The sequence below is a fragment of the Herpailurus yagouaroundi genome, unplaced genomic scaffold, assembly GCF_014898765.1.
Source record: "Herpailurus yagouaroundi ecotype Mexico unplaced genomic scaffold, PumYag 203, whole genome shotgun sequence".
Classification (NCBI taxonomy): domain Eukaryota; kingdom Metazoa; phylum Chordata; class Mammalia; order Carnivora; family Felidae; genus Herpailurus; species Herpailurus yagouaroundi.
The window spans coordinates 23,962,070-23,983,323 of record NW_024412434.1 but is presented as its reverse complement, the minus strand read 5'-3'; the positions used below and the strand labels follow the sequence as shown (position 1 = coordinate 23,983,323).

The 21,254-nt window shown below is 48.7% G+C and overlaps 1 protein-coding gene and 1 long non-coding RNA gene across 12 annotated transcripts in view; one reads left to right on the top strand and one right to left on the bottom strand.

Moving 5' to 3' along the window:
* Nucleotides 1-21,254, top strand: part of CELF2 (CUGBP Elav-like family member 2) — an 835,274-nt gene that overhangs the window by 788,154 nt on the left and 25,866 nt on the right. For all 11 annotated transcript variants that reach the window (XM_040451469.1, XM_040451476.1, XM_040451479.1 and 8 more), the window contains one exon: nt 3,381-3,515. In XM_040451469.1, the coding sequence (XP_040307403.1) occupies nt 3,381-3,515 (135 nt within the window). The remainder of the gene's footprint in view (nt 1-3,380; nt 3,516-21,254) is intronic.
* LOC121014837 (uncharacterized) lies at nt 8,482-10,073 on the bottom strand. The gene is made up of 2 exons (XR_005783458.1): nt 9,448-10,073; nt 8,482-8,749 (listed from the first exon to the last, which is right to left on the bottom strand). It is a non-coding gene; the product is annotated as an uncharacterized LOC121014837 (long non-coding RNA).

Sequence of the window (21,254 nt, the reverse complement as noted above, 5' to 3'; positions counted from 1 at the left end):
TGGGTGGGTGGATAGATAGGTGGGTGAATGGACACGCAGATGGATGGATGGATGGACGGACAGACAGATGGGTGGATGGTTGGATAGGTGGGTGGGTGGGTGGATAGATGGACAGATGGATGGATAGAGGGACGGATAGACAGATGGTGGGTGGACGGATGGACAGATGATGGATGGATGGACAAATGAATGGATAAATGGATGGATGGATGGATGGATGGATGACAAGAACGTGGGCGAATGGACAGACAGATGGATGAGCTGGCAGACACACACAGGTCCTCCTGCTTGCTGCCTCTCTCCCTCTCATCCTTCTCATCTTCTTTTTTCCCCAAATCCCTCAGATGCTGCCTGTCACCATGACCACTCCTTTCCACTCTTGGTCTCTGCTTCCCTTGGCCCATATTTTCCTTTCCCTTGCAGTGTGACCATTGAACACAGTTGGCCCCACACACACTGTGGCGCCCCAGAGCTGCAGTCCCCTGTCCAGTTTGCCAGATGGAGGCAGGGAAAGGCCAGATAGGATTGCAGACACTCTCGGGTGGCAATGTGTGGGAACAAAGGTAGAGGGGACACTGTGGAGGACACACCAGGCTTCAGCCCTGGGTTTCCAAGCAAAGAGGACAGTGAAATACAGAACCCAGTGTTGTCAGCTGGGCTCTCAAGAATGCCAGTGGGTGAGATTGGGAACACGCATAGTTCTGATAAATACTTGTAAAATGGATTAATGAACAACTGAGGGAAACAGTAGGTAAAGCTGTTACAAATACTGAAGGACTAACAGTGGAGAAAATGAACACTTGGTTGGGTCTATGGATGGTACTCTTACCTGGCGTTAATGAAAATTTCATCCTGTTCGATGCCCCGTCCATTCATTCTGTGTAGATTCACCCGTCACCAACCATGTGTACAGCTGTGAGTGTGTATGTCTGTCTGTTTAGGTGGACTTGAATATCAGACAGGCTATTTGTTCTCAAAGAGCTCAGTATTTAGTTCAGAAGGTAAGAGATACATATGCATAAGGTCAAGGTAAGATATGGTGACTGCCACGGGGTTATAAACACCAGGACAAGTGAGTTTGCAGCTGACACAAAGAAGGGGTGTGTGTTGAAGGCAGACTCTCAGTCTTCTCCTGAGGGAGGCTGGGAGGTGTGGCAGGATCAATGCCCCAGACTTGGGGAGTCCACCACCATTTGCCCTGATGCCTCGGCCCAGGACCTGAGTCCCTGACCACTTATTAGTTAGCTAATAAGTTCCCTCCAGCTCTGGAATTCCCTCCGTGCCGATGCTGTGGCCCACACTTGGGGCGGGTCAGGGGTGATGTCTTGGAGGGCCCCCTGACCTCACCAGGAGAGTGGTTCTGCTCACCATTAACTGATGCCAGGCGTGTGCTGCAGATTTTCATTTCGGTCCTAAACCATCCCCTTGTCAGCACAGCTCTCGGTCAGGGACACAGTCGGTCACGTGGTTTACGTCATTACAGCTTTAGAGGGACCATCAGTCACGAGGGCCAAGAGATGACAGATGGGTCAGAACAAATGTACCTCAGTCCTCTCAGCGTCGCTCAGGTATGAAGCACGTTCGAGCCCCTGTCCAGAGCTGAGCCCCTGGCTGTGTCCGGGTGGCTCTGCACTGAGGCTGTGCAGCTCCTGTGCTTCCCCCATTTGCCTCAAGCACCCCAGAAGAATAAGACCAGTGCTTTCTCAAGTCACACGTTCTTATAGATAGGACCCTGTCTGACCCTTGATCAGAGGGAAGGAGGGAGAGCCTTGTTCCAGGTTGCACTGACAGGAGAAAACAAGGTTGCAGAGTCTACACTCTTCTTGCAGAAGTTGACAGGATCCCTCAAGTACTTGTGTCCTGCCTCAGAGCATCCTCAGGACCTAAGTGGATTTTGAAAAACAGGTGTTTGGCTTTCACCCTCAGCCAAGAAGGCTGGGCATCTTCTGGAAGAGGACAGAGCATTGTTCTCAGCAAAATAAGGAGCCCTCTTGCAGCAGAGGCATCAGGAACTCTTCTCTGAGCAGAAAGAAGATGGAGGCAGCCAGGACGGAGGAGCTGATAAGTGAGCCTAGCTGCTGTGCTGTGAGCGGTGCTTAGGCGGAGGGCTCCACACCCATGGCTGGTAGCTTTCACGGAAATGTTGCTAGAACATTCTCTCACCATTCCATCCACCACCACCCCCAATGAATAAGGACGCTGTGATCTGGCCAGTCTCTCTAAGGCAGATTAAATTGCTCGGTAGGCATTTATTAAGTACCTGGATTTGAGACATGAGAAGAAGGTGAAATTAAGCTGATTACTTAACTCTAGTGTTTGTCTGTATAAAATTTCTCTGTACAGGGAGAGAACCATTGTGTCCTGCTTCTTAAAGGTACATTAGTGTGAAGTGGAGAAAGACTCAGAGACCCTTGGATTGAGAAATAAAAATGGAAGAGGCCTCAGCCGATCCCACCCTCACGTTCTTGTAAAGTTTCACTTCTCTCTGCTGTTCTTTTCTTAATTTTCACTAGCCAGAGATTTGTCCTGGGTAAACATGATCCTTCTTTAAAAATAGATGCCTTTAAAATGCAAATACGAGCACATTACAAATAAAAATATAACCACGATGCCATTTTTATTCACCCATTTTCTTTTTATTCATGAGATGTTATTTGAGTCTCTACTAGGGTCCCATTTAGACTTCACATTTAAAATAAGTCTGGAGAGAGGATGTCGGTGGCAATAACCACCATGAGGGTCCCTAACTCTTATCGGGTGTTTACACTGTGCTGAGTGGTTTGCATCCATCATCTCTTTAAATCTGCACACTGCCCTTGGAGGCAAGGCGCAGTTAGTGGTGCCGCTCACTAAGCAAGCAAGAAAGAGGCTAAGTCATTGGCCCAGGGTCACAGGGCTGGTACAGTGGCAGAGGCAGGAAGCCATCATAGCAGTTCAAGTTCAGAGCAGGAGTGAAGTACTGCTTCCTCTGGAATTCCTTCTTCTCGGTGCAGCTGACGGGCTTCCCGGGAGCCCTTCCTCCAGCCACAGGGCCCCAGTCTCACGAGTTCTGTACTGCTGCCCTGTCGTGGTAGAAGGCTCCGGTGTGGCCAGTCTGCACAGAACCGTCCTGCTCTTTCCTCGAGCTCTCTGAAGCTCCAGGACAGGGTGGTTGGGACACGTCCTGGGTTGGGACACATCCTGGGTTAGGACAGGCAGCGCCTCACACGGCGGGTGGCTCCACTGGCAGGTGTGGTGACTCACGGGTCACCAGGGCAGCGGCACAGAGTGCGCCATCCCAGGACCCGCTGCCCGGGGCCTCTGATCCTGTCACCCGCCTTCACGCTTGGAGCCGGGCCGCGGGGGCCTCTTGCTAAAGTGGCGTTTCTCTCCCTCCACAGGCATGAATGCTCTGCAGCTACAGAACCTGGCGACGCTGGCAGCCGCCGCGGCCGCGGCCCAGACCTCAGCCACCACCACCAATGCAAACCCTCTGTCCACCACGAGCAGCGCCCTGGGAGCCCTCACAAGTCCGGGTAAGGCAGCTGCTCTCCTTCCCGGGACGCGGTTGGGATGGCACCCGGGGTGGGGCCGGATCCCTGGAGAGTTTCTTAAAGACACCCAAGTTCGAACGCACGTGGGTTTGATTTTCCCATGAAGACAAAGAGGAGGGTTTTCCAAGAGGGAACCACCCGAGCCGGTGGGTCTCCGGCCTTCACCGTGCTTGGTGGCCATGCTGTCGGTTTCGCTGCTGCTCAAGCTGGCACCTGGTGTGGGTGTGGGAGGAGCCTCCCTCACTTCCTGGTGTTCGTTCTGCTTGTTAGCGGTTCGAGCGTCCTCTGTTGAATCTCAAAATCCCTAATGATTCCAGGGTTCTGTTTCACACCAGCTCCATCCTTCCCGCTGGCTCTCAAAACCCACGGTCCGGAGGGGACCGTCCTTGCCATCGCCTCCCGGTCGCGTCCCGGGCTCTGTAATTTCAAGTCCTTCTGCTCGGAAATGTTGTCGCCTTATTCAAAAGCAGATGCCGTTTTCCTTTTCATACGAGCCAGACATGACGCAGTTACTTAGATACCAGCATTTGTGTCTTACAAAAATGTTTTGCTGGCTTTTCTTCCCCTCTGAATTTTCGAGACCTTGCTGGACGAGCTCCCTTCCCCACCCCCGCCTCTGCAGATCCCGTACCCTCTGCCGCCTGTGCCCCAAAGATGAACTGCTTGGTGACCGAGCTTGCATGTGCTCGTGCGGGGCTCTCTTTCGGGAAAACACAAGATGAAAACACGACTTTCTTAAGGCTTTTGGTGGCAGGAAGCGGTGAGCCTGCTTCCTGTGGTTCGTTGCTGAAACACTGGGTGTCTAATCTGTCTCCCCATGAGGACCGTCTGCAGGGAACCTCAGAGACGCTTAGGCGAGGCTGGGGGCTGGGGGTGGGGAGGGCATCCTCAGGTGCGGTGCTCTCCTAGCAGCACAGGGGTGTGTGGACTCCGTTTTCTAGAATGCCTTCAAACGTGTCCGTTACCCCCATGGGGGCCTCATTTGGGGCAATAGATGGCATTTCCGAAAAATCAACTTGAGGCCCTTTTTTCCCCAACAAACTAAGTTACAAATCTAATGCAATACGTAAACCTGTTATTTATACAAATCCTTAAGTGACCCTTGGTAAGCAATAGACGTTTTGACAGAAACTCCCCCTGTAAAAATAATAGTGATTTTTCTTAAGAGCAAATTAAAAATTTGACCTCACTAATTTACCTGTTTTATAAATCAGATTGAAAAGTAATTTCTTGGGATGCCTGGGTGGCTCAGTCAGTTGAGCGTCCGAATTCGGCTCAGGTCGTGATCTTGCAGTTAGTGAGTTCGAGCCCCGCGTCGGGCTCTGTGCTGACAGCTCGGAGCCTGGAGCCTGCTTCGATTCTGTGTTTCCCTCTCTCTGCCCCTCCCCAACTCGTGTACACACGATCGCTCTCAAAAATAAATATTAAAAAAAATTTTTAAAGTATTTTCATAAATAAGAATGTTTTTCTGTCCACGAGGACAATGAAATGACTACGTTAAAACAGCACAAAGTATCTGTCATACACACATTTTATTGTGTCTTTAGTTAGAAGCTCGTGTTTTTAACTATAACCTATTTGGAGAGAAAAAAACGTAAGTCATTTACAACCTGTATGCTCCTTTATTTACTTATATAAAAATAAAGATAGCTGTGTTTTTTAAAACATACTTTACCTTTATTTAGCAAAAGTATATTATTATAGTTTTCCCAACCTTGGCCTTCATCTTGTCTTCCTTTTATCAAGAGTGACCAGCAGAAACTAACCAAATCATTGGTAGTAAACTGGAGGAAAAACAAGAAAACTTTTCCTTAAATGGCAAGGAGCCACAAAGCCCGCAGCTTGGACCACCAGCCTTTCAGGGCTTTAACTTTGATATATTCAGTATTGTAATGATGTTAAAATTGTCCTGCCTTTCCAGAGATGGACAGACCATTTCATAAGTGGACATTTTGGTTAAGGGTATGTGGCCTATTATTTGCTTATGAGGGTTCATTTGACTTTGTTGAACTGTGTTCTCCCGTTGTGATATTTGGGCTGGAATGTGCCTTGGCTGCAGGGAATCAGAATTAATATTTGAACATTTCGTTGTCCTTTAAAAGAAGACTGGTCAGTTTACGAAGTCAAGTGCAAGTGGGATGTAAGTTGGTCGGTGTAGACAACGGAGTTGATACCTAACAGCTGTCTGAGTGGCTGTACAGTGTCAGGCACCGGCCCCGGGCACGGCACAGACCTGCCCCTGCCCTCGCGTCCTCCACTTGGTCAGGGCATCTGATAGCGAGCGAGTCCGCGTGCCCCGTAGGTGCCAGGCGGTGTTGTAAGGACACACCAGAGTACGGTGGAGAGTGAAGGGTGTTGGGGGGAGGCCATGGGGGTATCCAGGGCAAGGGCATTCGGGTGAGGCAGGAGCAAGTGTGAAGGTAGGAGGCAGATGGCACCTGCTGGGCGGGGAGGGGTGGGGGATGGCCATGTCCCCAGATCCACATGCAGTCCAGCCAGTAGGGTCGGAAGCTCAAATAATGTAACCTGTTTCAAATGGGGGTTACTCAGACAGCCAAGGAAGATGGCCTACATACTTCAGAAATTTTAAACATATTTGACCACTTTCAGGTTTTTCCTGAGCTCTTAGTGAAAGGGAAATTGTGTCCTGAGATCTGCTTTGCTTCTCTCCAAAGCGGAGTGTCCTTACCTTTGCTCTCAAAGAAACATTCCACCCTTCCATTAATTCTGCTGAGGTGCCAGACCACCGAACGTGGTTTTTCTCCTCTCTGTTGAGCAATGCTTTGCATAATAGCTGAAAGTATTTCATTAGAATCCTGAAGTGTAGCAGCCGAAATGATTTAAATCTACATTTCAATTATTTTTCTTAAGCGTAACTAAAAAAAAATCTGACATTTAAGTGGAAGTAAATTATTTGTCTAATTTCCATCAGGGACTTTTTCAAAGTCACAGAAAATGTGGTTGGTAGAATTCACGACCCTCCACTCCATCAAAGCAATTTCCTGTGAAATAAAAGGGGTACACGGTAGTTCCCAAGGCCGATGCCATTATTTATCTTTTAAATAATAAAAAATAGGACTTACCATCGTTGTACCTCTAGCAAGACCAGTCCAACTGTGAAACGCACTGATGCCCCATCACTCAGCTCCCACACAGACCCTGGTTTTACCCTGTTTTTAAAGATGTCCCCTACACTTCCGACCAATCCATCTCGAAGGGAAAGGGACAATTCAATCCCCCAAACTATTAATTTTTTTAATAATTGTAAATTTATCATTTTAATTTTGCATACCCAGGCACGGTCTCCCTACAGCATTATTATAAATGATTTTAAACAGTCTGTGCTTTAAAACATGAAAGATTAAGCTTTAATTTTTGTTAAAAAAATCCCCTTAGGCAATAAATAGGTTCCTTTGTCTCATGGCCTTGAAATAAAAATTAAAATAGTTTAAATTGCCCATGGTTAGAATAAGTGTTTCATGCAATTATCAGATGGTAGTGAATAAAATTAGAAATTAAATCATGAAAGAATAAAAACCAGGTAAATGCATATTATGCCTTTCATGGGTTTCTCATGGGGTCTTTTGAAGCCTAATTTAATCGTGTTTCTTGTCTTTTATTTTGATATGATAATTTTTCCTTTGTTTACTTCATTCTCCTCTTTCATTAATTAATTCCTGGGTCGTTTCTTCTCCAAATTTTGAACTTGTTTTTGAGGAATGTGTCTCTGTGTTGGTATAAAGAAGACATTATCTCCAGGGTGTGCAGCAAGGTCTTCAAGAGAGATGATAATATTTGTCTTCTCCCCAACTCGTGGATTTGTTGGTTTGGGCTGGCAATTCTGAGAAATTGGGAGAGAGCATTATAATTACCACACAGGCACGTGTCTTTGGCACTTTCTGTCTAAAACATAATACTGCGTTGGTGTGCCACATTATTCCTCTGACCTTCTTCTGTTTTCTTTTTTTTTTTTTTAAGAGGTTTTCACATTCTCCAAATGCTTCTGTAAGTGCACTCAATCAGGTGCACACTTCAGGATAATAGATAATTTCTCTTGATAGGATAAGGCAGTTTAAAATGCTAAGGAGGATCTCCCCCCCCCCCCCGTTTCCACCGTTGGCTTTTCAAATAGTTTTCCCCTTAAATTCTAGCAATATTTTATCCCCCACGTCTTCCAGACGTTACCTGCCTCCTTGAAGGCTGTGACAGACACAAAGTCCCCAGGACACGGTGGCACCTCCTTGTGGACTGTTTGAGGTTCACGGAGCCTGGAAGTCTTTCCGTGTGAGCCTCCCTTCCGGAGGTCATCACGTGGGAAGGACCCGTGAGTGGTGACCTTCAGTGTCACACACCCCTGTCACCGGGGCAGCAGTGGAGAAAAGCCCAGTGGGAAAGGAGGAGTTATCCTCGGGGTCACTCCAGAGGCTTTCGGGGTGACGAGAGGTGTCTGTCCCCCGTGTGTGTACCTGCGCGTGTCCCTGGGGGACCCGTGTCGGGTGAGGAGGTGCGATTCACAGGCCGATTTAGCCCACATTGGTGGTTTGGGCCCCACCCCTCCGCCCGCCAAGCCGTCACGCACAGGGGACAGGAGCACAGGTGGAATTAAGGCGATGGGGCCAGGAAAGGCCGTCTGCCGAGGCTGCCACCCTGACCCCACGACCCCGGGGGTCTGCCCGTCCATGTCATCCACGCGTCCAGACCTCCCCCTGCCCTCCCTCATCCCACTCCCCTCTCCTCGGCCAGCCGTCTTGAACCAGCCTCTGGGTTCGTTGTGCGTCTCATCAGCCGCGCATCCAGGCCATTCTGGTGCCTTCTCGGGAGCATCGTATGATCCCGCTACCCCGGGTGAAGCCGCGATTTTGCCCTCTTCCTGCCATCAGAACGGCCTTCAGCTTCACGCTCGCCCTCCGTCCGTTTTGCACGCCGTCGGGGACACAAAACAGCTCCGCCGGACACTTTCCCCGTGGTTCACACACGGTCGAGAGGAAGGCAGATGGAGGCATTGGCGTGGTATTCAAGGCGCTCCCTGGTCTGCCTCCACGCTTCCCTGCCAGCACGACCCCCCCCCCCACCGCCCCCCTGCAGCTGGATCAGGCAGGTCTTCATCCTCCCCAGACACTGTCGGCCTTTGTGTCTGCTGGCTTCTCTGCCTGAAGTGCCTTCTCCTGTTTCCTCCTGTGAAAATCTTCTGCCGCTAATTTATTGCAGTGTTGGTGCTTAGGGAGATTAATGTATAGGTATAAATTCAGTGTTCATAATGCTCATCATAAAAAATAGAGTTTATGCTACATAAGTTAAACTGCAGTAAAAAAAAAAAAAACATTTGATAATAATTGATGCAAATTGCTTTAAATTCTCTAGTACTTCTAAGAACCAGGGCAAATACCCCCTCCACCATAAAGCCCCCTAGAAAGAATTAAGAGCCTCCACATTACATTTCTAGCATAAATACTTAACTAGGTCTAAACCTGGGTTAAAGGCAGACTCCTTTATAAGGAGCTCCCTTAGATGCACCTTGCCAGTGGAGACGGAAAGAAAAGTGCAGCAGCGAAGAGGCTTCTAGAAATGCCGCCTACCCTTCTGGGCTACCCAAGTATATTCTCCATCCTTTTCCTAGAACGCTTCACCTGTTTTCTCTGCAGGATAGTTGTTTGGACACATGCCCTGTTTCTCCCTGTCTCGAGGGCAAGTTCTTTCAGAGTAGGAAAAGTTTATTTACCCATAATCCCCCTTGCTTTTGGAAAGTACATCACAGGCCCTCAAATGGTTTTCAGTTCAGCAGAGTAGCCAAGCAGCCAATAGCCAAGTGCTCTAAGACGGGGTCTCAGAGCCATCTGTTCAGCCCAGTGCAGTGCATACATCTCTAAGGAGGAACCTGGCTCTGCCCTGCTGACATATGACAGGGTCCACTCACCACCTCGGACCATGATCCGGTTCCTCAGTAATCCCAGAATAGCCACACCCTACAGGTGAATACACAGGTCTGACAGCTTCCTGAAAAATGAATCATACTAATTATATTAGTACAGAATCACATAAAGTGGTTTTTATTGCAGTCATTACAAAGATTGGCTTTCAAAATGTTCTCCTGTCACGATATAGACGTGAGAGTCTCCTATCAAATACGGGCATTCATTTTTCAGAAGCGCCATCTACTCTAGTGTGGGCTTTTGAAAGATCATCCTCAGAAAACTCCCGTGCATCATGCATGCCTCACCAAGGCCACGTGCCCCCAGTGCGCCAGCGTTGGTTAGATACAGCAAGAACCCAGCCAACTGTTGAGGGTGTTTGTACTTACACTCTGTTCAACCTTGACTGCGTCTCTGACCTTCCTATTTTCCTCCATTCATCTTTTTTCACTGCTTATTACCAAAGAAAGTTCTCAAAGCCGTCAGTGTTCCCCATCATTAGCTATACTTTCAAGTGTTTTCGTCAGGAAGGCTGTTAAAATTGCCTGTTTATTTGTGGGGTTGAATCAGACAGGTTTACACCCTATTGCTACAGAAAGAGAACAGATAATGCGATTCTTTGCTCATTTCCTGCGAGTTTCAACATTTTATCTTTCTAGAAGGTTTCCATGTGTTGACTTGCTGCAGACTTACAGGGCTCACTTTATTTTCATTGATGTTAATGGAGTTGAACATGATGTAAAAGCCCTGTAAATAAAATATCACCATAGCGACTGTAATTTCTGGATATATTTTTTCATTTGACAAATATTTCCTGAGCATCTTCCATGTACCTGGGACTATTCTAGGCATTTGAAACACATCAGTGGACAAAGTAGAGAAAATCCATGCCCTCATGTAGTTGTTATTTCTAGCATTAGCTCTTTAAAAAACGTATTTTACCAAATTTCTGCTATCATCAAATGACTTGGTGAGCATAAGCTATAACTTCTACACCCTTTAAAATAACCATTTCATAACCAACTTTTTGGCTTATGTTAAAATTTTGTGAAAGACCAAAGTGGAAAAGGGGGGGGGGGGGAATCTTCCTTCCCTTTCTGTAAGCCTTGCTGTTTCTCTTCACATTGAATGAAAGCAAAGCATTCACATTGAATGAAGCAAAACGCTAAGAATAGTATGCACTAGTTAGTAAATTTGATGATAAAAGTCTAATGATGAAAGTCAAAACAAGAAGAATGCACACACTTCTGTGAGTGGCTTCTCAACAGAAGCATTTCGTGAAGGGGTGCCTGGGTGACTCCGTCAGTTAAAGTGTCTGACTTTCGATTTTGGCTCAGGTCATGATCTCACGGTCATGGGATCATTGGGCTCCTCTCTGAGCATGGAGCCTGCTTAAGATTCATTCTCTCTCTCTCTCTCTCTCTCTCTCTCTCTCTCTCTCTCTCTTGCTGCCCCCCTCCCACTCACACGTGGGCTCTCTCAGTAAATAAAAAAAAAAAAAGCATTTCATGAAAACCAAATTACTTCCAAAGTTCTTAGGCATTCAGAACATATTTGTGGGGGGGGGGGGGGGCGAATTTGGTTGTGGTTTGTCTTTTTCGTAAGTGGTTCTTTATTTGTTTGGCATTGATCGTCCTATTCATAGGGTTTACAAACAAAAAACATGCAAATACCTCCCAGAGGAATCTCACTGGCTCCTGCACGTGCCGGGTGTTTCGATGCAGAATTCACCTTAAGTTTTACTTGGCATCAGGGAAATGGATGTCTGTTGGGCTACATAGTCCAAACCGTGGCTCATTCCCTAAGTCATCCCGGTGTCCTGAGCTGCCAGAGGGTTCTCCACTCCTGGCATCAGAACGACTCTGCATAGTATATGGGCAGCCCATGCAGATGAGGTGCTCTTGACGTGGAGCAGAGCCACAGTCTCTGAACGGTCCTGAGCTCATTTAAAGCTTCGTAAAGCTGCCGGGCTGAGGGGCTAGAGCTATTTTTGGATCACCTCTCTTCTCCTCGGAGCCCGCACTCAGGTCTATGTGGCCGATTCTACCTGTGCCCCGAGTACGGTTTGTCCTCCTGTCCTGGGGGCTGTCACTCACCACTCAGTGCTTTGTTCTTGCCTTGCTTTGGGTACGCTTTTTAATACGTTTAGATACCGGCTGTCGTTCTTTGCACGTTTGCTTTTAGCGGCTCTGGAGTTGGAGGTGTGCCAAGCGTTAGTGATTCGTTGTAAATAGTGCTCTATACGGTCTACGTTGTGTCAGACCCACATCGGATCCCACTGTGGTGCATGTATGAGCTCACAGGTGTGTTTTCTGTACAACACAGTCACTCGGTGTGCTTCTGTTCCCACTGAATCATTGATGTTGCTGTCTGATAGAGCTATGTTATCACTGCTAGCACTGGGGGAAAGCCCATATTAATCACGTAATGATATATTAAGGAGGAAAGGCAACCAACTTTTGCTAACAAATGTTGCTAGACACAGCTTCCCAGAGGTTTATGACCAAAGGTCCGTGTTTTAAGGCCTGAAAGCCACAAAGTATGATCACTGAGTTCACGTGTGGTTTAATCCCACGAACTGCTTAAACCAGATGCAGTGGCCACATTCAAGAAACAAGCAGAATGCACCAACCTGGTCAACCTAGTTGAAGGGCGGAAAGTCAGAGAGATTATGTCTTGAGGAAACGGGAAATTTTGAATAGAACAGCTGACATTTAAGCCCAAATTTTAAGACTAGGTAGGGTTTTGAGACGTAGAAATGGAATGGGAGATCTAACAAATGTGTCAAATGTGCAAAAAATAAAAAGGATTTGGTGAGCAAATGGAAATTGGTCTCCTTTTCACAGCCATGAGATGTATGGAAAATAATGACCAGAGTGGGTCCTGAAAGGTGTGGTTAGGGAGCCAGAACCTCCTCGTGCAGGCAGTGAAGAACATGTGAGGACTTTGAGAACAAGAGAGTCCACCATGGGACTTGAGCGCTGACTGGATGTGAGGATAGAAGGAAGGAGTTGAAGGTGACAGAATCACATTTCCTCTGGGGGACAGGTGGCCCAGTGTTTTCATTGGTGTAGAGGGGAGGCAGGAGAAGGGAAAGTTTGTAGTAGACAAAGATTGGATTTTGTGCTGCACACGTGAACAGGCCTTTTGTGTACATATATCCACCGTGCACACGGTTGGCCATCTGACCGTGGAGTTTGTCGCGGAACTAGAAGAGTGGGTTGGACACTGGCGGCAGAAGTGAGGTGGACTGATGTCAGCTTGGGGTGGGTGATACCTTTAAGTTAGAATCACCAAACAGAGCAGAGAAGGAAACCAGGCGCAATGCTCTGGCTGATGGCTGTATTTGTGGGGCAGACAAGAGGAACCACGTGGTGGTAGCGTGGTACCCAGGAACCACGCAGGAAGGTGACAAGGGAGAGCAGGGAAGGGGCATTTGAATTTAGCAATTAGGCAGCCCCACCTCCCACCCCCTGCATGGCCAGGTCACTGTGGCGGAGTAAATGTCCCAGTTGTAGAGGCAATGAGAGAGGAGGAATGTGGGACTGGAGGTGAGAATTGTATCTTTATAAATGACATTTTCATGAAATTTAGTGTTTTTTTTTTTTTTAAAGTCTACAAAAATAGCAAGGTCAGGAGAGAGATGAAGATGGGGAAACTTAAAAGTACTTCTAAGCTAAACAGAAGGAGCCAGAAGGAGAGAGAACAGGAAGAGGCCAATGAGCGATGAGACTGATGGACCGAGTGGGAAGGCCGTCAGAGGAAGGGAACCAGACCCTCCTTTACGCCTGTCTGTGGCACTGGAGCAGCGCGTGAGGGTCTGTGACGAGCTGGGAGGGGGACCCTGCCACCGAGCTCCTGGACGGCGCGCCCTGCCCTGCTGTCCCACAGCATGGTATGTGTGTGACCATGTGCCTGACGGGGCATAAACCCATAATAAATGCTGGCAACGGGCTGTATAGTCTTGAAAGAGGGAACGCCTTCTTTGCCTCTGAGACGCGAGCACACAGAGGCCAAGATTGGGGAGGACGCAAGGAATTTAAGACACAGAGGTATTTACATCATGTGTAGGCTAAGAATTTAAATATCTAGCGCTACAAACAGAAAAGTTCATACTTGGGGCAGAAGTTTAAAAAGGAGGTACACTGAAGAATGTACTAGAGGAGTTACAGTTTCATTTCCTTTCTAGAATATGTGGACATCTTGACCAAGAATTGGAAGACTGATTTGGAGCAAGTCATTTAATTTAATCTTTATCTAATTTTCTCAGTTGGGAAATGGAGTTGTTCACTTTACTGAAATATTGAGGTTAATACATACATAGAAAGCACGCTGTTGCTTTTATTTGAAGACAACGTTAAATTATCTTATGAGAAAGATGATTTCATTATTTTGGAATGATACTAAATTCCCCTGTTGACAACAGGAAACTAGGTTAAAACTAGAATAAGATCAGTGATATTTTTCTCTGAACCTTTTACCTTTGGAAATGAGTATCTCCCCCACCCTTCCTAAAAAATACCAGCATATAAATGCAGAAGTAGACCCACTCCTTCCTTCCTTCTGCTTTGGGGCTCAGCTGAACAAATTGTCAGTGACTTTCCCACGTACTTCGAGTGTGACTCCAGGTTATGGAACCAACACACCCTTCTTACCAAAGACGGCGTGGCACTGTTGGATTCAAGAGTGCCAGCTAACCGTGACGGGGCAGGACTTCTGGGTAGCGGCCACCATGGAGGGTCACGCACTGAGCCTCTTGGAGAGCTGGGGGTTATGACTGAGTCTGTGCTCGTGGTGGGCCATTCGCAGAGGCAGCCGCCGTGCCAAGGCGCACGCTCAGACCGTGCCTGCGGCCCACAGCTCTTCGTCTAGAACCCTGCTGGCTGAGCACTTGACCCTCGGCAACCGTGCCATCTTATCCAAAGGAAAACGCTAGAAATGAGCGTTCGGTCCCTCTGGGCAAACTGCCCCCTTTCCAGGAGATCCTAAGACCAGACTCAGCCAGGTTTTAGGCGACCTGCCAACAACACACAGCTGGTTACCACGGAGGTGACTTCTCCCCAGGGTGCAGAGCCTGGTCAGATCATCAAGTTTTACAGTTACAAGGAGTCTTCAGGATAATCTGTCCAGGTGCCTCACGCATGATCCACACGGAAGCCCGCAGGGTTAGTTAATGATTGGCTGAGGAAACACAGGCGATTAGCAGCAGATGTGACGACAATCCTGCCACACCGCGAAACATGCAAAAGCAGGAACTCTGGGAGAACTGGAATTGTGTTTCTGGATTTTTCCACTTACATGTTCTCACTCTTGTGAGGAAATCCACATTTGTTTTTTTCAATCTGTGTTGATGACCATCTGTAAAAACAAACATCTGGAGCCATCCAAGTACTTGTATTTTCGTAAATCGTTAGCAGAATATCGTCGGAAGGGAAGACAGGTTGTTTTCTCTCTGCTCCCTTCTTATTAGATCCGTATTTACTGAGTTTACATGAACGGACTTTTTCAAACTCGCAGCCCCAAATTACACCTTCATTCTTCAGTGTCTGTCTTCTTGGGACCGGGAGGACACTACAAACAAGGCAAGACAAGGAGGTACCCAAGTTTGCTGACAACTAATGAAGCCAGTTTCTTCCTTAGAAATGTCAACTAGTGAGGGGCACCTGGGTGGCCTAGTCGGTTAAGCATCCAGCTCTTGATTTTGGCTCAGGTCACGATCTCACGGTTTGTGGGATCGAGCCCCACATCGGGCTCTGCACTGACAGTGTGGAGTCTGCTTGAGATTCTCTCTCCCCCTCTCTTTCCGCCCCTCCCCATGCTGGCACACACATTTTTTTTCTACGTGTGTCTCTCAAAATAAATAAAGTGAAGAAATGTCAACTAGCGAGGACTCCCAACAAGCATTTGCAAAAAAGAATTAAAATGAAGGAAACCATTTCCGCTTCCATTTCTGCACCGCTTTCTCACCTTCCAGTGTGTACTTTCCTAGAATAATGCCTCAAAAGCCAGTCAGGGTCCAGACGAGGGGCTTGCTTCACCCAGCCCTCTAGACTGAGAGAGAGTTCTTCCTGCGCATCTTCCGGAGAACCAGGAGAACCAGGGTGGCCTGTCTGGCCCGGTGTCGCCCGAAGCCGCATCGTCAACTGTCCTTCTGAGGTGAAGCGATGTGCTGGGAGAAGAAAATGGGACGGAGGATATGGCCATCACAGACCATCAGGTAGTGACATCGGACCACCTCAGACCCTTTTAACACCATTTTCTGATAGCAGCAGCCTCCCCCTACCCTGTCATTCCTCCCCGCCCCCACAACTTGAAAGTTAAGGGAGGAGACGTAACTGTGGAATAATTGGTCCCCTGGGAGAAGAGTCACTCCGTGTGTCACTAATGCCCTGGGGTTGTGATTAGCTAATAAGGCTAGTGCTTGTGTCATTGCCTAATTCTGCCTCCTCACAGTCTTCTCTGCGCCAGCCAGAGACCGCGTCCGAGCTCCTTTGAGGCAGGCTGGCATCCTCAGTAGGTTCGCGCAGTGTAGACGGTTTGCTGTTTCCTAAGCCGCAAAGCCACTATGCTTTCACCGCCCGATGGCTCCGAGCAGATGTTCAGTGAGCGCACTGCAGGCAGTCTCCCCGTCTTCGGTGGTGGTTTGTTGTAGCTCGGGGACAAACCTCGTGCTGTCCAGGGGAGGAGGGGGTGCTTAATGCAAGGAAGCGGGTGCCTTTGGTTCCTAGAGAGCACGGTGGATCGTTCCTCCTGCCCGTGCAAAGACCAGGAGGCGGGGCGGCCTTTGGGGAGGGAGAATGTTGCCGGCAGGGAGTGAGGTGCATGAGAGACTCCTAGGCCCCCTGATGGCCGTCTGTCTGCTTCCCTTGCTGGGCCTGGAATCTGTGGAAGGACAGAGGGGTGGCCGCGTTCCCCCTGAGCAGTCACTTCACCCAGACCGCGCCTCTGGATCTTTGTCCCGCCTTCCGTGCGGAAGGGGAAGGAGCCGCCGTTTACCCGTGTGTCTCTGATCCCGCGGCAGGCGAAGGTGGGTATCGAGGCCGGTCTTGGAGCCGGGCCATGCCTGCCCCCCCGCCACAGAGGCGCCACTCCCCACGGGAGTGCCAGCTGGGACAGTGATCGTGGGCGTCTGCTCCCCTCTGTGTAAGAGTTCTGTCCCAGGACCAAAGGGTGTCTCTTGGTGACAAGGCAGCAAGTGGCTTTGTCCATTCTGTTATTTTTTCAACTTTTATTTATTTTTGAGAAAGAGCACAAGTGGGGGAAGAGAGAGAGAGAGAGAGAGAGAGAGAGAGACAGAATCTGAAGTAGGCTCCAGGCTCTGAAAAGTCAGCACAGAGCCCGAAGTGGGGCTTGAACCTGCAAACCGTGAGATCATGACCTGAGCCAAAGTTAGACACCTAATGGACTGAGCCACCCAGGCGCCCCCGTCCATTCTATTTTTTAAAATAACCACACTCTTCGTGGCCTGTGAGCAGAAAGGGACAGTCTGGGGAGAGTCTTTTTTTTTAGCAGCTCGGCTGTGTCCTCAGGGGCCCTCATAAGGTGCAATGGGATCCCCTTGACCCGGCTCATGAAGGCCTTCGATTGGCCTCATCCTAAGAGAAACTAGATACGGCGTTCAATGTACCTGCCTCAGCCTTCAGTATTATTTTCATTTATTCATCCGCTCAGCAAATATTTGGTGCCTGTTACGTCTTAGTTACTCCTGTAGGTTCTAGGAAATGAGGCAGAACTTCTCATTAATAAGCTTATCTGCTGGGGGGATTTTTTTTTTTCTTCGGGAAGATAGAACCATAACTCAGGAAACATTTTACTCCTGGTTTCCTGCCCCCCCCCCAGCATCTGTTTCCCTTTTTATCTCAAACCAAACCTCCCCTCCCCTATAACCTTTACCTTCTCAGGCCCCAGACTCCCCACACACAGCCGGACAGGGTGAGGTGCCACTGTGCTTGGAGGCCTCTCAGCCCGGTGGTTCCCACACTTCACTGAGGGAGAGACACACCAGGAGGGCAAGTCCTGGGCCCTGCAGCCACGGATGTTGGTTCAGAGGGTCCGAGGTAACCTCCAGGCGAATGAGGTGCCCGAGGGCCTAGACTCTAATTTTTAAAAAGTGACTTTGCTCCATCTAATGTGTGTACGGATACCACACCCTCACAGGGTAACGTGGTCCCTGCCTCCAGCAGACAGAAGATCCCTCACCACGTGGCCGGCAGAGCAGGTCAGCGAGTTTTCACCCCCAAAGTCTGGCCTGTCTCTCCTTAACATCCTTTCCTCTGTGACTGGGTCATTTAGGATTCAAGATGGCTGTGCTGGGTGGGGCGGCTCTTCTAGCAAAGAAGGTAGAAGCTGTTGGTGTCTGCAGCTTGGCTGGGCTCCTGTCGGTGTAGATCCCTGCGGTCTCTAAATAGACCCTGGGTTCTCACATTCTTCAGTTACACCGTGAGCAGTGAAAATTGGAACCTCCACAAAGTGCCGCCTTTAAACCAGTAGAATTCTGCCTTCTCTGAGTCCTGGTTTTCCCTGCAAGGAGAGGCGGCCAGCCTGCGTTTGGTACTCGTACAAACAGTAAGAACTTTTCAGGAGTTGGAGTGTTGGACCTCCAAAGCCATCAGGCATATGTCAGGGTCTGCAGAAACCCCCTGAAACGTGACCACCTGACGGCCTTGGCTTTCATAGTTCCACAGACAGGGAGGACGTGCTTCTGAGGCCACTTCCGGTCCACAACCGGCCCTTCATACTGTGCCTGCCCCCTTAACGGCTTTGACCCATTGACCCATCACTTTGGTCTCCTGAGCTACGGAGTGTCTTTCTGACGACAGCACCTAACCCTGGCCCTTCCCTTGGTTGTCTCCTCTCTGGGCTAAATTTGACCTTTTCATCAACGGTTTCTCTCACCGGTATGACTGGCAGGCCTGGTCACCCTCTTCCTGGCTCTCAGAACGATACACATAGACCAGGATTCCTGACGGCAAGACCAGTGATACAGGCCGTGGGATTGTCGGTCATCTGTGCACTTCCTTCCATCTCTCCTACTGGGAAATACTGAATCTGCATGAATCTGAGGACAGGATGACCAGATTCTCATCCTTCGGATAGACATCGTCAGCATTGTTTATCCGTCACCTACTGTGTGTCAGGCATCATTGCCACCTCATTTGTTTGATTATCATGTCAGTTCTCAGGGTGGGTCCCATTATTCCCATTTTAAGCATCATTCGGAGCCTCAGCTAAATTGAGGGATTGCCCAAGGTCTTACAGGTGGAAGGGACAGGGCCTGAAAATTAAGGGTGAATATGAATAACCGCAAGTTCGTTGCTTCTGTAGATCTCAACAGCAGCCAAGATAGACACAAGATGCAAAACAGGAATTTAAGTTTATACGCGCATAGTGTTAACATTCTGGAGCCAGAGCTAGGTGAAGTCCTGGCTCTACAACCTACAGCTGTGTGGGACCTTCCACCAGTTACTTAGCCGCATAGGCTAACCATAAACAAAAGAGCTGATGCACAGAAAGTACTTAGAACAAAGGCCGGCCCCCGGGTAAATGCTAGCCACCGCCATGATTAAGCTGTATTCCTGGTGAAGCTGAGTTGGAAAATGTATTCGTTTTCCATTGCTGCTGTGACAAATTACCACACACGTAGTAGCTTGAAACAACACACGTGTATTATCTTCCGACTCTGTAGGCCGCAAGTCCAGCATAGTCACTGGGCTGACACCCCACATAGTCAGGGGTATCAGCAGGGTGCAGTTCTTTCTGCAAGCCCTAGGGAAGAATCCACTTCCCTGCTCCTCCAACTTCCGGAGGCTGCTGGCTTCCTCGACAAACAGCCCCTCCTTCCAAGTCCTTGTCACGCTGCCATCTCCCTGGCTCTTGCGAGCCCCTCTGCCATTGACAGGACCCCTGAGATTACACTGGGCCCAGACAGATAATCCTGGACAGTCTCCTCATCCCAAGGTCCTCTGAAGAGCAGCTTATAAACCCTGTAAGCTCTGTGTCACAGGCTGCAGGAATCCGAACACACGCATCTTTGGGGGGAGCCACAGAGCATGTAGTAGTAATTTTTGTCTCCCTCTGCAGACGTAGTCCTGGGACCCAAATGAATTTACCTGCCCTCTCCAGTAATGCAGAAGTTAGAACAGAAAGAGAATGGAGAGCAGGAAGGCCTTCATCAAGCACCTACTGGTGTCCTGTGTTTTAATTTGGCGGCCCCATGGATGTTAGATCCTTCCCAGTCTCTCCAGCTACATTCGTCACCTGCTTCATTGTTAGGGAGATCAAGGCTGGTGGGGGCTGGAAGGGAGGGAGTCCGGCTTATCCACACGGCAGAGAGAGGGTGACTTTTTCCTGAGAAATGAAGCCAAGGGCCTTTTCTCTCTGGAAAGCTCAGAAAGAATAAGCATTTATCTCTGGAACAAATAAATATAAAACAAATGAAGCATTTTTTTTTTTAATTTAGGTAAGATTCAGCTTGCTTGTTTTTCTGGGCTGCTTTGAGAAAGTTTCCCAAAGAGCCCTTCTCCCACAGCTGTTAGCTGTCCCGATGGCCTCCTCACCGAGGACTCACCCACAGAGCTCTACAGCACCGACCCCGTCCTGTGCCACTGCTCGCTGTGTGCCCTGGGCAGGTCCACTCAGCCTCTGCTTTCCATCTTCTAAGTGGAGAAGACTCAGTCTAGTTCATGCATTGCCTCAGAGGATCCAAGTTGAAATGAAGGAACATATGTGCAAGGCAGTGCTGTCTGTCCCTGTCGATGGGGATTAAGGGAGAGAAACAAATCACTGGCCAGGGTAGGTGAGCCAGCACTCGGCTCTCCTGGAGATACTGGACATTGGATATTCCTCCGGCTCGTCTAGCACTCTTTTCTCTCTTTTCTCTCCCTCCTCCTTTCACCTTGGCATAGCAAGGAAACCCAGTGATCTAGGCATGCCATCCATGACCTGAAGCTTTGACCTGGGCCAAGAAACTCTACTCAGTGTATTATTGATCTAAGACCTCGTGCAGTTCAAGGAGAAAGAACCCGTCTTCTCCCTTAGATTGGGAGAGGCATATGGGAATTGTTGAGCTTGGCGTCTTCCCAGCAGTGAATTAACCTCAGAAGAGCAGAGAAATCCTGTGATGCTCACCACCAGTCTTCCTTTCTCCCACCCCCCAGTCTCTAACGCTGTTCCCTTCCCTCATTCTTTCCTAAGAAGGCACAGAACTGTGCTGCTGTATGAGGTAATGAAAACAGGACCTGTGTTTATTGCATGGCCATTTTAGTTCCTGGTTAGCCGGCTAGTCACAACCCCTTTGGGTTCATCGGTAGTTTCTAAGCAGTAGTAAAACAGGCTGAAGATGTGACCTCTGACAAGACACGTCTGCACTGCGTGAGCAAGGGCAGCCGAGCTTTGCTCCCCTGGCCTGCGTGCCTCTGGGCTTTGTCATGTATGGAGCAGCCTTCTACTAAAAGAGGTGCCGTGGAGAGTGCAGGTTTATTTACCACCCTTCTCCCAAAATGTGCCTTTGGCATGTCATAAACAGCTTAATGGAGAAAGTGAAGGATACAGTTCTTGGTGGAGACCAGAGGGAATTTCAGATGGGCAGAATCCTCTTGCCAGTTGGCCAACACAGAAATAGGAAAATATGTGTGTTGTTGGCATTGAATTTGTCTCTGTCTTTCGTGTCTGGGGTCTCTTTCTCTATTGTGTGTCTGCTGAATATTTGGTTTTGGAGCACATGATTAAGATTGGCTGTGTGACAAACTTGAGGCTTTTTGCTTTAAAGCGGTTATTTGCTAGAATTCAAAAGATTCTTAAAGGTGGCTAGATC